General features: G+C 35.3%; 1 protein-coding gene across 3 annotated transcripts in view; it reads right to left on the bottom strand.

The window, feature by feature from the left end:
* Positions 1 to 130: 130 nt before the first annotated feature.
* The window catches only part of igsf11 (immunoglobulin superfamily member 11), a 112,720-nt gene continuing 97,327 nt past the window's right edge, over positions 131 to 15,523 (bottom strand). For 2 of the 3 annotated variants that reach the window (XM_081371574.1, XM_081371576.1), the window contains exons 3-7: positions 13,896 to 14,103; positions 9,181 to 9,384; positions 5,417 to 5,539; positions 5,176 to 5,323; positions 2,336 to 2,937 (exon numbers count right to left, since the gene is read on the bottom strand). In XM_081371574.1, the coding sequence (XP_081227700.1) occupies positions 2,463 to 2,937; positions 5,176 to 5,323; positions 5,417 to 5,539; positions 9,181 to 9,384; positions 13,896 to 14,103 (1,158 nt within the window). In that variant the 3' untranslated portion in view covers positions 2,336 to 2,462. Of the gene's footprint in view, positions 2,938 to 5,175; positions 5,324 to 5,416; positions 5,540 to 9,180; positions 9,385 to 13,895; positions 14,104 to 15,523 lie in introns of all 3 variants that reach the window. The other variant, XM_081371575.1, reaches the window with a different exon arrangement.

The raw sequence follows: 15,523 nt of genomic DNA, 5'->3' as shown, positions 1-15,523 counted from the left end.
AGATCACAATGAAAATGTTTCAACAAACATGCATTTAGTCACTTTCTTGAACTTGATGAGAATTAATCTGTTCAATCAAAGATGATTTTTTTTTTTGTTTTTTTTCGGGAAAAAATCACAAGTGAGATTTGGGCAAAAGAATGTTTTAATTCACATTCTATTCTACAAGTAGTTACATTATTTACATTATTTAAAAAAACAACCAGACAAAGCAACAAATGAACAAAAATAAACAGTGAATGTGTTAATATCATCAAACGTTTCTCAGTAGTCCTTCGTAAAACACACAGGACAATATGCAACTACCTGTTTGAAAGCAGCACCCGATTGAAGTGGATTTCCTGTAGTTCTGATGTAGTACGTCATGATGAGACCTACACTATTGATTAGCCTCTATCTGTAGTGTTTTAGAGGTAGACTACGGCTCTAGTCAGTAGTGTCGGATTAGGATTGTTAAGACAGATCAAAGTAAGACTTTTCTTTCATAAAAAAACCAAACGCACATGAGGACGACACACAGCTCGTCTGTCCTGCAGTAATACTGTCAAACTCAAGTCAAAGGCTGCATCTGATTGGAGGAAATGGATCATTCTTGCATTAAATCGCACACTTGTTTCTATGGAAGCTTATTTCTGCTGCGAAAACAAAACTCAATTATGACTCTAGTTTATATCTAACAATTCTGACTTTTTTTTAAAGAATTGTGACATATGAACTCTGAGGAAAAAATGTAAGTAATTACCTTTTTTATTTTTTATTATTCCATTGTGAAACCCCCCCCCCCATTCTATTGTTTTGGAAAAAAGACGTGAACTCGCAATTACGAGTTTATAACAATTGTGAGAAAAAAGTCAGAATTGTGAGATAAGTCACAATAACCTTTTACAATTTTTCTTTCCGTGGCGGAAACAAATAAGTCGAGAAGTCAGAATTCCAAGATGTAAACTCAGAATTCTGAGAAAAAAGTAAAAATTAGCGAAATATAAATTTAGAATTACATGAAAGATCAGAATTGCGAGATGTAAACACAGAATTTTGAGAAAAGAGTCAGAATTCCGAGATGCAAACTCAGAATTCCGAGAAAAGAGTCAGAATTGCGAGATGTAAACTCAGAATTCCGAGAAAAGAGTCAGAATTGCGAGATGTAAACTCAGAATTCCGAGAAAAAAGTAAAAATTAGCGAAATATAAATATAGAATTGCGAGATGTAAACTCATGATTACAAGAAAAAAGTCAGATTTCCGAGATGCAAACTCAGAATTCCGAGAAAAGAGTCAGAATTCCGAGATGCAAACTCAGAATTCCGAGAAAAGAGTCAGAATTGCGAGATGTAAACACAGAATTCCGAGAAAAAAGTAAAAATTAGCGAAATATAAATATAGAATTGCGAGATGTAAACTCATGATTCCGAGAAAAGTCAAAATTCCAAGAAAAAAGTCAGATTTCTGAGATGCAAACTCAGAATTCCGAGAAAAGAGTCAGAATTGCGAGATGTAAACTCAGAATTCCGAGAAAAAAGTAAAAATTAGCGAAATATAAATATAGAATTGCGAGATGTAAACTCATGATTACAAGAAAAAAGTCAGATTTCCGAGATGCAAACTCAGAATTCCGAGAAAAGAGTCAGAATTGCAAGATGTAAACTCAGAATTCCGAGAAAAAAGTAAAAATTAGCGAAATATATATATAGAATTGCGAGATGTAAACTCATGATTCCGAGAAAAGTCAAAATTCCAAGAAAAAAGTCAGATTTCCGAGATGCAAACTCAGAATTCCGAGAAAAGAGTCAGAATTGCGAGATGTAAGAGGTGCATTCATGGCATGTTGGAATTACCGTAATTACGTGATTCCGACTTGTAATTACAAGTTCTACGAGGACGTGAGCACTTTTTACAACTTGTAAACTCAGAATTTTCTAAGAGCTCAGACTTGTACCACATGACCACTGCAGATTTATTATAGTGTTGCTATAGAAATGCTTAATTCTGTGTTTGAGGATTTGAGCAGCTCCGAATAGAATGTCACATGTTGTCATCCCGTAAAGGTAATTAAGACATGGCGTGAATGCAGCAAAACTCGCAATTGTGAAAAAAAAACAAAACTAAATTGTGATGTAAAAAGTCGCAATTAATTACCGTGGCGGAAACAAGCTTCCATATATTCCTTTTGTGATTCCAGTGTTCAAAAGCAATACAATTGTAGTACAAAACAGCCGTATTGATCTAATCAAACTAAGCATCATGCACATTCAGATATTTTCTCTTGGGTTTGAGAAATACAGTAGATCACGTGATTTTAAGTGTATTTGTCACTCAAGGGCCCTTTTTCTGCCAGTTGATCAAAAAAATGAACTAACAAGCAACCAGGCAATATCAAAAACAAGGGCGTTGGGGATGTTAACAGAGCAGTTTTAGTTGGCATCAGCTGAACTCAGGTTATATAAAAGAGTTTTAATGTTCATGTCAGACGAGGGATCCGGCTCGGCTCTGCGCCGGCACCATGACGGGGACGGCGCCCATGCGCTCGAGCGTGGCTTGGCTGACCGCGTACGAGTGTGTGTGTGTGTGCTGTTGTCCGTGCGCCACCGGCGGTGTGGTCTTGACGGGGGGGCGCAGGCTCAGCGAGCCGTTGCTGCGGGTCATGACGGGTGGTGAGGGGGCGGAGTTAGTCGTGACCACTAAAGTCTTGGGCGGAGGCAGGGTGTGGCTGCCGTTAGCGTACGCGGGGCGCGGGGGGGCGCTCGAGCCGCCGGTGAAGGTCTGCCGCGTGTCGCCGTTGTAGCGCGTGTAGGAGTTGGTGTCGTAGTTGGGTTTGGGGTTGTGCCAGTAGCGGCTGTTGTAGGTGTTGGTGGACGTGAGCGTGTCGTTCTCCGAGGACGAGGCGTCGGCCTGGAACGCTTTGACTGATGAAGATCTCTTCGGTGGGAGATCGTCCTCCCTGTGTGAGGAAGTAGAATTAGATGTGAGAATCTGAATCAGATTGAGTGCAACCATAGACTGTAAAACAATATGGACGTAGTGTCCGTGTCGTCTCGTCACCCGTAGGTTTCTGAAGACCATTTTTTTGGGCAAAAGCCGGGATTATCTGAGGTGACGTGACGGCAGTTACAGCAGTGGCAATCCACCTGTCACTCAAGTGGCCACGCCCATAATTATGCAGAACTTAAAGGCTTAATATCATTTAAACGAATGAGTTGTAAAAAAACTCCTCACAGTCATCATGAAGGGCAAAATTAGCTATATAGACCAAAACCACTATTTGCACCAGGCTGTGAACATGTTTTTTTCTGCTGTAAAGTTTTAACTCTATTCTAACATTGGAGTCTATGGGATTGACTCTCTTTTACATCCATTCTCAAGGCGGCCAGTCGATGAACTGCAGTTTAAGTCACTTCCGTGTAGGTTTTAAGAGAGAGACTGGAAGGCTGAAAACTATGGAAGCTTGTTTCCGCCACTGAATAATAAATAAATAATAATAATTGCAACTTTTTATCTCACAATTCTGACTTTTTTTTTCACAATTGCGATATATCAAGTCAGAATTGTGACTTTTTTTTCTCAGAATTTCTCGCAATTCTGAGAAAAAAAAGTCACAATTCTGACTTGATATATTGCAATTGTGAAAAAAAAAAGTCAGAATTCTGAGAAATAAAGTCGCAGTTGGGAGATATAAAGTCGTAATTGCATGTTATAAAGTCAGAATTGTGAGATATATAAACTATTCTGTGGTAAAAAAGAAAAAAGAAAAAGTCCATCTTTTTTTTCCCCTTAGAATTGGACTTTATATCTCGCAATTCTGACTTTATAACAATCCGACTGTTACACTCCATTACATTTCCAAACTTGGATACATCAGAGACTTTTAAAATTGGGTTTGTGAATTTCTGGCATTATATAATTTACTAAGCTGTAAAATTAGTCAACATTTGAAGTGGATCAAAACCTTTCATCAGAGTTATACATGAATTTTGAACAATACCCGTTCTTGTCTTAGGACAACTTCGATTAACTTTTTTGATCCACTTCAAATGTTGACTACTGTATTTTTAATCAGCTAGATATTGAAAAAATCGTTCCCTTGAGTCACTGAATCGATGAATCGTTCAGTAAATGCTCTGACTGACAGTGATGTGATTGTTAACTAAAACAATTAAAAATAATTTTAGTTGATTTAAAATAAAGCTGATATAATAAATTATAAAATAAAATATATATTTTTTTTTTCATTCAAACAAAAACTGAAATCAAAATAAAGCTAATTAGGAATAATAAAAAATGACAAAACACTAAAATTTAAATGTAAAATATAAAAATAAAAGTAGGGATGCACGATATATCGGCTACTATATCGCTATCGGCCGATATATGTTTATTTTTAAAGTTATTGTTATCGGCCCGATAAGAAAATTTGTCCGATATATTAAAGCTGATAAATAATGTAGTATTTCCCTCAGATGTGCACTGTTCAACATGATGGTTTTGAATTGCTTCAAATCCCTTCAAAAAGATAGACTACATAAAATTATAATGCGAACATTATAATTGTGTGCTTGGAACATGGCTTTTAATAATGAGACTTTTTGTTTTTGTAATCAGGCTCTCAAAAATTATATAAAAATTTGGATTTAGATTTATCGGCAAATATATATCGGTTATCGGCTTTCAAGTATAAAGAATTATCGGTTATCGGTATCAGCCAAAATTTTATATCGGTGCATCCCTAAAAAAAAGTTAATTCAAAATTTTAATAAATGCTATAATAATATATATAAATAATACTAAAATAAACTTTTAAATTGTGAATGTTACAGTATTTCACATCAAACTCTTTATTATTGCAAAAGTGCAATAAATAGCTTGTATTTTGTATCATATGAGTTTTAAATGTTGTTTTGCAAGTGTTAAATTAACTTTATACTCGTATAATTCAGCACACAAACAAGCTTCATTGTAATGTGAAGTCTGAAAAGTCTCAACATTACAAACTTTGATTTGAAAATCGACAAAAATGCAAAGGTACTTAACGACTTTAGTGAGGAGAAAGAACTACAATCCCATAATGCATTGCGATCAGTAATCAACTAAACACAATTGAGAAATGTAAAACTACTCCTTTAAAAATGTTGATTATACACATAAAACTTGCAAAATATGCATGTATATATAAACATGTCACCTGATCTCGTTGGGGATTTCCTCCTCCTCGTATTTGTTCTTGTTCCTCCAGTAGAAGAGCGTGACCAGCACCAGTAAAGAGCAGATGACCAGCGCCAGAACCCCAGTGACCACGGTTCCTGCGATCAGACCCACGCCCTGAGGCTGCGCTGTCACACGCCAGAGACCGAGAGCACAGTCAGACCAACAGCAGTGTTTAACCAGAGCTGCAGAACGAGTGTGTGTGTGTGTGTGAGACTTACGGGCCACGACCTGCAGGTTGAGGACGCAGGTGCTCTTCCCGATGGCGTTGGACGCCGAACACTGATACAGTCCAGATGTGCTGGTGCTGATGTTTCTCAGCGTCACCGTACCCTGCATCTGATCTGAGGAGCACAGATCAACTCGTTGAAAACTTCACACTGATTACGCCCTATAGAATCAGGGTTACACTTTATTTTAAGGTGTCATTGTTACAGTGTAATTATATATTTAAGTACTGAGTAATATTAATTAACTACATGTACTTACTGTAGGGTTAGGGTTTGGTTGAGGGTTAATTGCATGTAACTATGCATAATTTACTGTTATTACAATGGTAAGTACATGTAACATATGTAACAAGGACACTGTAAAATAAAGTGTTACCAACATTATTTATTAGATGTGCTGGAGAAGAATGTTTTGTAAGATTCCCCTCTCTGTTAAACATATGTTATTAGATTGTCCTGGACTTAATACAAGTAGAATGCTCTTTTATGAAGTTATTTTCACTTAACGACTTATTTAGTAAGATTATGCCTGAAAAGGTTTTGGATTTTTTATCATATGTTAATTAAAAAAGAATCTTGTATAGTATTTTTTATTTTTTTTTTTGGTTGGTTTTTATTGTATTTATATGATATTTGTATTTTTGTAATTGAATTTTTGCCATGAAAATAGCTTTGAATGCTGACATGGCACTAAATAAAACAATATGAATCTGAATCTGGACTTTGGAAATGGGGATGGATACCGAGTTCGATACTTTTTAGGCACCGACCGAATTGCCTCGATCCCGTCGAGTATCAAAAAATGTCTTGTCGTTCAGTACCGAATTTCGAGACCTGAGGGGTTAATCTTGTCAATGTCAGTGAAACTATAAGCATGAGGCATGTGTGATGTGCCCAAATCTGGAACATGGAAAAACACTGGTTTACACCGGCTTGATGGCAACGAATGGCAGGATTCATGTTTAAATAGTCCTTATGAGGTTTAATATTCTCACTTTGACACTCACTTTTTTTAAAAGAAACTATTATCTCATCACAGAAGAAGGTCTAGACGGCAACCCGACAAAATAAAGGTTTGGTTAAACAAAAAACTGAGATGGAAATATATTACTCTTGTACAGTATAATTTACGTCTTAATGTAATACTACTTCTACTAATTATTATGATTAAAACTAATTTTCTACCATGTTATCATTTTAACAGTAAACCTCTGTTGAAACAAAAATTAAAGTTTAATTTCATTTAAATTAAAGGGCTTGTTTAATTTTCATTTGACTAAAAGATAAAGTAATGTTTTATGCCTTCACGTGATTCCCAGAAAAATTTAAATGCACAACACAGAATTTCAATTTTTTTTTTTTTTATAAAAATTACAAATTAATAAATTACGTTGTTTTAATGAATTCAGTTAATTAGATATGTTTTTGATTAAACCATTATATGGAATATAGACAAAATATTTAGACATTTAGACAAAAACATTAAGAATTACACTGTTAATAAATTGAATGAGATTCATGATTTCAATTAATTACACATGCTTTTTGATTAATAAAATTGAATTTAACCATCCAAAAAAAATTAAAACATAAAATAAAATAAAAACGGAATCCAGAAAATGAAAATGTGAAAAACGGAATTAACTCTTTAACAGTTTTGCTTTCTTGTTTCTTTCCCTCCTCACATTAATATTACAGCCTCTGCTATAACATTATCTGTTCATAAAATTGGCATTAAAAAAAGTTTCGTTCAGGAACCGGATCAGTATCGTTATCGGAAATATCTGAACGATACCCAGCCCTACTTGAAAGTGTTATATTAAAATGGGGTTTTCCAGGGCTGTTGAGCTCAGCTAAATATATGTTTTTCTAACGTTCCCATTAAGTTATGAAACCATTATTTCTGAACATCCAGTTTTTTAAAAACATTATTTTATTCTTGGTAATACGAATGTTAAGGAAACATTCCATTTCGTCATTCTTCACGCATCACGGGAATGTTACTTTTAAATGTTCTCGGAACTTTCCCAAACAATTAGTAACATTTTAAAAAACATTTTCAGAACAAAACATTCCATGAACGATGTATAAAGAACGTGTGTGTGTGCTAATGCTTTGAGAACAGTGTTAGAACTTTGAACAAATGTTCTATTAATGTTTGTTCATAACTTTGAAAGTCATGGATATTTCTGGGAATATACATCCATAGAGCGAATCATCACTCTTTTGAGTCACTGAATCAAAGAATCACAGTTCACAAATCAGAGAATGACTCCTCAGTGAATCGTTCATGGCTGACTGTTGTTACTGTTAACTAAAACTATTAGATGGAAAACTTCTAATATCTGAGGAACACAAATCCAGACTGACTGACAGCATCACAGTAATTAGCCCTAACCCTGACACTACAAAACAAAGATAATTATTGAAACTTGTTTATATATTGGGTTTACATGCAAGTGAATAAACTGACAACACAAGTAAGTTCTTCTCCGTTCCTCATGTCAAAATATTTACACACACGACACAAGCAGATACAACACTGATAAAGGTGCTTATGAAATATTAAGGTTTTGCTTAAACCGTTTCGATGGGAAAAGCGTTTATATGACCTCACATGTTCTTCTTGACACTCAGTAACATTACACACACACACACACACTGTATTTAAATAGTAATGAACCGTTCCTCAGAGTCGCTGTTGCAGTGAAACTAGTGGCCTCTAGATGGCAGAACAATCACAGTTTCTGTTCATCTCTGTTCCTGTTCGAGAAAGTAAAAATGTCTCTCACAGCTGTGAAAGCCTTTTGAGGCCAAAGCAGAGTGATTTATTAAGCATATAAATATAACATCCATCTTTAGAATAAGGCTACTGTACCGTATACATCCACAGTCATCAGAAACAGTCATTCAAGACTTAGTTTGTGCTTAAACTTTGTTGCAACAGTTTGTTGAGTGTGTTTTCTGTTCCAGCATCTGTGAACAAACCCGTCCCTATAGAAATGAGTTATTAGCTCTGGTGGAACTGAGACTGTCAACTAAAAATATTAAAAATCATTCTTGTTGATCGAAATAAAGCTTAAATAAAATTAGATGGAAAAACTTAAACTGACAAAACCACATAAAATTAATGTGTGTGTGTGTATATTTATATATATATATATATATGTGTGTGTGTGTGTGTGTGTATATGTATTCATGTATATGTGTGAGTGTGTGTGTGTGTGTGTGTGTGTGTCTTTATGTGTATGTAAAATTAAAACTGAAATTGAAAATATAAAACTAAAAGCTACTTCAAAGATTTTCTAAATGATATAATAATATAATATGAATAAACTAAAACACTGCTGAGTGACTGTGGAAGTGTTTTAAATGTTAACCGTCACATCAAACTCTTATTATTACAAAAAGAGCAAGAAACAGCTCGTTTTCATCTCATGACGTCTTTAGATGGCAGAACGATCGTGTCATTATTCACAGAAATGATTTATGAAGAGCTTGAGAAGTGCTGAAGCGAACCAGTTGCACAGGGCCAGGAACGAGTGTTAGGAAAGTGGGTTTTGACAGTGATAAACATGTTGAAATCCCAAGGCGTGTCTGTGGTGATTGTGTAGCCGTATTCTAAAGCCGTCACACTGTTCGGAGAGAGAGCGGGTGAAGTCACCACACACACACACACACACACACACACACACGCGGGTGACCGGGGCGGGCAGAGGTCACGCCACACCATGAGTCAAGAGCTGTGGATTTACCGGAGAATGTGGGGCAAAACGGGATCCCCACGGGCAGGGGTTTAGTACCTTGCATGGCATTGTGGGGCAGTTTGGGCACCGACTCCAGCTTCTCCCAGGCGTAGGTGGGCGTCGGGATGCCCTCGTCCGAACCACACAACAGCATCACATCACTGCCCACGTCCAGAGAGCCCTGAACACGGCACGACGGGCTGGACGGAGGAACTGCAGAGAGACAGAGACATCAACTTTAGCTTACTCAACCTAGGGGTGTGTGTGTGTGTGTGTGTGTGTGTGTGTGTGTGTGCGCCATACCGACAAAACATGACATCTCGATTTTCTGGGATTTTATCGATAATGATAATTAGACGATGTTTTGCTGAGTGTGTTTATTGAGTTGGTAGCTTTGCAGGTTTAGGACGGCTGTGGACAGAGACTCCGAAAGCTTTTGATATCCTTCATATTCTACATGGTGGTCATTTTGCATAAGTGATACAAATCATCTTTTCCAATAAGATTCAATTGAATTTGACCGTTTTATGGGCATTTTTCCTTAATAAAGCAATTTTTAAAAAAACGAATTAAATGCATGCATTTTTTTTTTGTCACAATAGTGCTGTTAACAATCAAATGAATTCAGTATCAACAAAATTGATCTTTGCAATTCAGAGGACACATGGAAGCTGCATCTGAACTTGCATTTACACACACTGTTTAATGCATTCAACCTTGCGGTTACAAATGCAGAAATATTGTTTTTATCTTTTTTAAACATAAAACATTGAATATTGATATTAGATATGATTTAAAAAATGAAAAGATACTTTCATTGTTAAATTAAAACCAGTAGGTGGCAGCGAGTCACTGTTAATGAATAATTCATTTAGTTTCAACCATTCATTTAAACGGCTGATTATTGTGTATAAAGAGAAGAGCTATTCGGATTCAAGATTATCAGGAACATGAATTTAACACAATAATAATGTGCACTGATAAATCATTTATAATAAATACTGCAATATTCCATACAAATAAGAATTTTCAATTTTGATTTCATGGTAACTTTAAGTGGCAGAATTGATTTCCAGGGTAATTTTGATAATTACCTTGTTAAATGTATCTGTATTGTCTTATGTCAAATACTTAGTCACCCTGTAGTCAATCATTTTGTCCCTTAAAACTCATCTTTGATCACCAAATTTACATATTTAAAAGTTTTTTCCTTGAAAAAAAAATTTCTTCATGCATTAAAATATAATATATAATATAACTCGACACCCTTGCCTCATTTAGTGTGGTTCTATGAATATGCAAATGAGCCCCGCCTCCACTCACTCGCTCAGCTCAGAGATCCACTGGTTGACGATCACACGTTGATCTGATTGGTTACAAGGTAGTTTGTGACGTCAGAAACACCAGCGATTTCAAAGCGTGTTTTTGAGACTGTCTTTGGTTCACTGCAGTTTTAAGGAGGAAATACTCAGCAATGGTGTCGACTTATGAATTTACACATGGTTTGTCTTAAAGCGTATGAAAAACACCACATAGACACATAAACAACATTATAAGCTGGATTTTCACCACAGGCGGACTTAATTCAATAAATCTGAATACTATAGACTAGGGGTGGTTAATCTGTCTGATTTCCCGATTCGATTCGATTACGATTATTGAAGTCCCGATTCGATTACAGTCGATTTTCGATTATTAACGATTCTCGATTAGCGATTTATTGATTTTCCATTTCACAACAGTAAACGAAAATACACTACAAAGTGATTGCAGTATTAAAAAAAGTCAGCTGCTGAATTACTTAACTCTTTTATTAAGTAACAACAACTCAAAGCACTTTCTGTGTCGTGTAGTTATAACTTCAGAATTATTTGTATGTAGGCTAGCTTATGTTCTGTAGAACACAGAAATTAATACATCACATTGTGTTGGGACTCATTAAGCTGAACTAAACAATAACAAATTAATGAAAGGCTTATTTCCTTTAGGAAGTAGATCAGAACCAACATACTGTAGAAATTGGACAATTTTCTTCTAGAAAGACAAGGTGTTCAGGTGGAGGAAGACTGCAGGTTGCAGTCGAAACATGTCAAGGTAAAGAAAAAGTTTTTTGAAAAAGAAAATTGTCCAATTTAATCATTAAGAAGACAAAATGAACATTTTTGAACAACTTACTGTAGCTTCAATTATTAACATACAAAGCCACTCTTATACACAACTAAATAATAAAGAGTTATGACTTGAAATTTTTGCTGTCTACTACAATCAAAAACAGCTTATACAAAAAAAGTGAATGAACATCTGCAGAGAGCACAGTCAAAATGTAACTTTTTGTGACTGAAATTGCACATATTGCAGTATAACAGATCGGTTTACACAGTGTACTGATGTGAAAACTAAACAATACAGAAAGCAGCTCTCATACAAAAATACTAAATAGGTAATAATGAAATTGCCAATTTTACATACGTTAGCTTTTAACGAAGAAGGTGCCGTTCGAATTTGGCGCTCAGCCATCATGAGTCTGTTATGTATGTGCGTGACTCCGTTATGTGCGCGCCTTGACTGTCCGCGCACTGCACGTCCGCTTATAGTTCCGCCTTTTGCGTTCCGTCAATATAACGTTATGAGAAAAAAAAACATTTTTTTTAGAAAATCGATTTTTTGACATTTGTGAATCGATTCAGAATCGTCCACGTCCGCATCGCGATGCATCAAAGAATCGATTTTTTCCCCCACCCCTACTATAGACTGGCATTTTCAGCAGTGACTATTCTGATTGGCCGTTGCATTCATAAGCTCATCAACACTTTTTATTCATTTTCACATTTCACTTTAATTGCGGCAGCAGTTGTAGATTTAGGGACATTTTTTGGTGTTTTGAATTTTGGTGCAATTTTTTGACCCAAGCCATTAATTTCCGGCATTGACATTAATATACTTGTGTGCTTTGCATAAGCTGAGCTTTTTGGCCAAAATAACCGGCAGAATAACTTCATACCCATAGTCAAAAATGTGGCCCTGTGAGAAATGAAATATCAGCACTGTTTACATGTATGCATTTGTTAGATGCTTTTATCCACCATAAGCAAATCGTCACAGAGCCAACAATATTTATAGTGTGCAATCTGCCAGGTTAGTGCACAAAAAACAGCATGTGAAACTGTACACATTATGCAACAATAAACACCATTGTCACATAACCGTATTATATTAATAATTTAATCAGTGAAATGATGCCCGGATATCATCTGAAAAACACTAACCCTTTGTCCAAAACTATGCATGTACTGTGCAGGACGCGTGAAGAGTGTGTCCAAATCCTTAGCATTCATGACACACACACACACACACAGTACATGAGAAACAAACAGATGGTTTACTTTCTACTTCTGTCATGATTTCTGAGTGTGCATCCGGCACTCTTCTATCCCAGAAGGCAATGGGAGAGGGGTTGTGAATGGCACGTCAATGCATGCATGCTTTTAAATCATGCAGTTTCTATTACCTAGTATGCAATTTCACACAAAGGTTATCATCATCAACTAAAAGTATTAAAACATTTTAGTCAATTCAAATAAAGCTTAACTAAAACGTAACAAAACAATAATAAAAAAAATAAATAATATTAGACGACTCAAATTTTGCTTTAGCAACTAACAAAAACAAGTTGAAGTTGAAGCACTAAATCCAAACAAAAATAAATTAAACCTAAATAGTAATATTTGTTTAAGAAAAAACATAACTGATTAAAAAAAAAACTTAAAAAGCACAATAAAAAATAAATAATTTAGATGACAACTTAAACCTAGAAATTTTGCTTGTGTAACTCACTAAAACAAGTTTAAGTTGAAGCACTAAAATTAATAACTGGAAATAAAAAAACTAAATCTGAACTAAAACTAAAATTAAACCTAAAAAAATAAAAATGTATAAAAAAATGCAAAATTGATATAAAATATAAAAATAAACACTAGTTCAAAATTTAAATAATAACTATAATAGTACTTAAATAATAATAAAATAAGTGTTTTAGACATAGCTTATTTATTCCAGTTTTGCATTATTTAATCCAATTTTGTGTAAAAAACATTATAAATAAAACAAACATAAAGAAAGATATATTAAAACTGTGGTTGAAATTGCTCTCCGGTTCATTCATCGCTCTGTAGGTCAAGCTAAGCACGTTGCATTGTGGGATACAGTAATGCACATCATAGCATATAGAAGTTAGTTACGTTAACAACTTTATTAATCCCACAGGGGGCAATCATATTAGGGCAGTGCACAAACTAAAAAAAACACACATCAATTAGGGACGCACCAATATTAACATTTTGGCCGATACCGATAACCGATAATTCTTTACATTTGAAAGCCGATAACCGATATATTGGCCGATAAATTTAAATCCAATTTTTTTTTGTAACTTGAGAGTCTGATTACAAAAAAACAAAAGTCTCACCATTAAAAGAAATGTCCCAAACCCCATTATAATGTTTTCATTATAATTTTATGCAGCCGATATGACAGACTTTCCATTTTTGTGAAGTAGAAACAGTGCGCATCTGAAGTGTCTCAGCTGAAGGAAATAATCCATTATTTATCGGCTTTAATATATCGGACAAATTTTAAAATTTTCGATAACGATGACATTAAAAATGAACATTTATCGGCCGATACCGATATGTCGTGCATCCCTGCGCACTCTGGCCGAGACTCACCCAGCACAGTGAGGCCGATGACCCCGATATTGCGCCCCCCGCGGTCCGGGAGGTTATTGACCAGGCACTGGTACGTCCCCGTGTCAGACAGCTGTGTGTTGTTGATGAAGATTGAGGCACTTGTGCTGGGCATAGTGGCCACGAAACCCACACGCCCGTTCATGTGATTGGCTAAACTGAAGACCTGGCCTCTCTGATAGATGATCACCTGTCAACAAACACACAGACAAATAACATGATATTAATAACTGAAAGTTTTCACTTGTAAAATAAATGCAAAGACCAAGTCAAGACAAGTCACATTTATTTATATAGTGCATTATACAACCAAACTGCTTTGAAGCAATTTATATTGTTAAAAGCGCTGTATAAATGAAGGTGACTTGACTTGACAACTAATTAACAACAGACTGTTTCAAAGCAAAAAAATTTAAAACAGAATTATAATTACAGAATTACAAAAATTAAAAAAAAATTGCAGTTAATGCGGCAAAATTCATAAAATTATGAAACAACTTCAATCTCATCTGTAAAGCAGCTCTACATTAGACAATAGTGTCATTAATCTCATCTCTGCATTTAGATCGATAATATTTTCTGAATATTAAGCATCTTTTAAGCATCCAGTGAGAAAGTGACCAATCACACATCAGTATGCAAATATTACAACGACATCATCGCTCTCAGCAGGAAGTAGGTCGATTTTGAAGCTGAATATTTTAAACAATTCAAGTCACTGGAAGAATTTCAAACTTTAATCTGTTAATTTGAACTTTAATTTAAATATGTTTTTTTTTTGTTTTTTTTTAAACCGATGCAGACACAAGGGTAAAACTGTAAAACAAACGTTTGAATGAAGTCTTTAAACTCCAGCTGAATTAAATGCAGAAAATTGAAGATAGGAAGAAGAAAAATAAGAAGCTATTTAAATTAAACATGTATATATATATTTTTTTTATTTTAAGTAATGACTTTTTAATGTTTTTGTGTGTGTGTGTGTGTGTGTGTGTGTGTGTGTGTGTGTGTGTGTGTGTGTGTGTGTTAAACAGTAAATAACCCTGAGAAGAGCACGTAATTACAGAATACACACATTTCTATTCTTTAGAATAATGTGATCAGATGAATCATTCACAATAAAACCAGAAACATGAAATTAAGAAAAACTTTGATGTCTGATGTTAACAAGCAAGTTTGGAAGACTGATATAAATATGACTGAGGGTGCATTTTATTTTCTAAATAATTAATGATTGAACAAGTGTAAATATGCAGCATTATGAGCACAGCTCTGGTCACTGTCCATCAAACGCTGGTGTGGAAGAAGAGCAGCTCGTAGAATATTCAACACACACACACACTCACACACACACACACACACACACACACACACACACACACACACACACACACACACACACACACACACTATAAAGCATTTTTAAAGGACTTTGATCTTTGTTAGAAGCTTCTGTGATCCGCAACATTAAAAGGAACCTGCTTCACTCAGTGTGTGTGTGATGGGAGTTTCAGAGGCCTTCGAGAGGCTGAAGGACAGAGAGGCCCCTGTAACACACACACACACACACCCAGAGAGAGAGTTGACAGTGTTTTGAGCACCAGTAAATGATG

This window comes from Scardinius erythrophthalmus (assembly GCF_964197995.2).
Source record: "Scardinius erythrophthalmus genome assembly, chromosome: 7".
NCBI lineage: Eukaryota > Metazoa > Chordata > Actinopteri > Cypriniformes > Leuciscidae > Scardinius > Scardinius erythrophthalmus.
This window is presented reverse-complemented; position numbering and strand designations above follow the sequence as displayed.